The sequence below is a fragment of the Etheostoma spectabile genome, chromosome 17, assembly GCF_008692095.1.
Source record: "Etheostoma spectabile isolate EspeVRDwgs_2016 chromosome 17, UIUC_Espe_1.0, whole genome shotgun sequence".
Lineage (NCBI taxonomy): Eukaryota > Metazoa > Chordata > Actinopteri > Perciformes > Percidae > Etheostoma > Etheostoma spectabile.
The window spans coordinates 1951776-1953962 of NC_045749.1; the positions used below are offsets into that span (position 1 = coordinate 1951776).

Here is a 2187-nt window from a genome sequence, read left to right on the forward strand (position 1 = left end):
CAGAGGTCCTCTCCCATTCCCTTTAACAACGCTGTGTCCCTGTGCATGAGCCTAGGAGCATTTTACTAATGTGCTGTTAAAATAACAAGGTAATGCTGCGTTGACTTTAGAGGTTTTTGTTGGCGCGATCCCTTCCGCTTCCTCAAGATAGCAAAACGCCCACAATGCACCTGAACACACCTCCCTGTAAAACCAGAATGCCCACAATGCACCTGAACACACCTCCTGTAAGACCAGCACGCCCAGAATGCACCTGAACACACCTCCTGTAAGACCAGCACGCCCAGAATGCACCTGAACACACCTCCCAGTAAGACCATCACGCCCAGAATGCACCTGAACACATGCCTCCATTGTTTTATTTGTTCCTAATAACTCAATTTACTATAATTATCCTTCTACTCTCTTCCTTCCTCAATCGCTGTTTCTTCTTCTGTCTACCTTCTGTACCTTTTGTTTCCCCATCTCTTTGAACTTTTTCCCTCCTATCCTTGCCTCCATTCCCCCGCTCCCTTCCTTCTCTTCTCAATCCATCTCTCCCTCATTACTTCACGCGTCATTGATTCATCAACCACCAGAAATGTGCTAAATCCTAATCTAAAAAATTGTTTTTACAGGCATGTTCACCTATATGAAAGACTCACGCTGCCATTGGTTCAGCAGTTGGAAGTGCGACAACTATTCAGAGTTCCAGTTGGTCGGGACTGTATCCTTTATACAAAAACAAACCACGTAGAGTGTGTATTACATGTAATGTACATTTTTATATATTATAAAATAGTCTTAGTTAAAGGGATACTTTGCTGATTATAATCCAGTTTTGGATGACACGCAGCAAGGGGCCGCAGGTCTGAATCAAGCCTGGGCCACTGCAGAGGATTCAGCCTTCATGGGGCTAACGCTCTACTACGCTAGAAGACGCCCCACAAACTAGTTTTTTAATAAAAAGAATAAATATAAAGTGGGAAATTAAAAATTAAGACTCGTCTTAAAGGGTAACTACCATTATTTTTCAACCTGGACTCTATTTCCCTATGTTTTTGTGTCTAAGTGACTGATGGGAACAGCAATCTCTGACAATGGTCCAGTATTGAGCGAGATCGCTGCAGTCGACAGGCAATTGTGCAGCTTGTATTTACCTTCACAAAAGTGCTTGTTTTGCTGCTGACAGACTCAGATTTATATTCTAAGTGTCTGACAACATTATGGAAAGGATCCCTACAGGGATAGACCTTTCTTTTGAAGCGTAAGATCCTTTTTTTAAACATAAAAAATATTGGTGAAATTGCGTTTGCTAAACCCACCAGACTCTAGGGAAATAAACATTAATTCTGGCATCATAAATTACACTTTATTTAAAGTTGACGGAAACAATATAAAACAATAAAACGCTGTTTTGGGTTGTCTTTACACTTTTCCAACCATCACAACTCTAGTTCTGGTTGAAATAAACACATAGTTTACCTAGATACATGTGAAAATATGTTGGCTCTATACACGCTAAAAGTATTGCTTTTCTAAATGGAGTCTGGTTGGTTAAGTGCTAGCGACCTCAGAGCTGTTTCTGGTTAAACAGAAAGGTCTATAATAGGTCTAATAGCTCTAAGTCTAAGGAGATCCTTTCCATAATGTTGTCATACACTTAGAGTATTAATCTGAGCCCGTCAGCGGCAAATAAAACACTTTTAGTGGATCAAATTGACGATGTACATTTGCCTCATAGGGTTACATTGCAGCCCGGTCTGTGGCTGCTGGTTACAGCGTTCTCGCTTAATACTGGACCATTATTAAAGATTGTTGCAATCACTTACACACACAAACATAGAAAAATAGGATCCAGTTTCAAACAAACCAGAAAATATCTTTGATGATGTGTATTGATATTTTCACTTTGGATCCATAGTATTGGTTCGTTGAGGATTAAATCGATATATCGATTGATCGTGTATCGTTACGCCCATAACGGTTGTATGTTAAGATTTTAGAGTGTGTGTGTTTGATCGTTTTTACTTTCCCCCCAGCGAGAGAAGATTGTTTAGCGTCTGCACTGCACAAATAGAGCATGTTAGTATTTAGTTCTCAGGTGGTTTCACAGCTTCTGATTGGAGCTGTTGGCAGGGAGAGTTTTATGATGTTGGACACACACACACACACACACACACACACACACACACACACACACACACA

At 40.6% G+C, this 2187-nt stretch overlaps 1 protein-coding gene across 1 annotated transcript in view; it reads left to right on the plus strand.

The window, feature by feature from the left end:
• hectd2 (HECT domain containing 2) overlaps positions 1-2187 on the plus strand; it is a 62047-nt gene that overhangs the window by 35779 nt on the left and 24081 nt on the right. Inside the window, 1 exon segment of the mRNA XM_032541664.1 lies at positions 618-706. Coding sequence (XP_032397555.1) covers positions 618-706 — 89 coding nt within the window.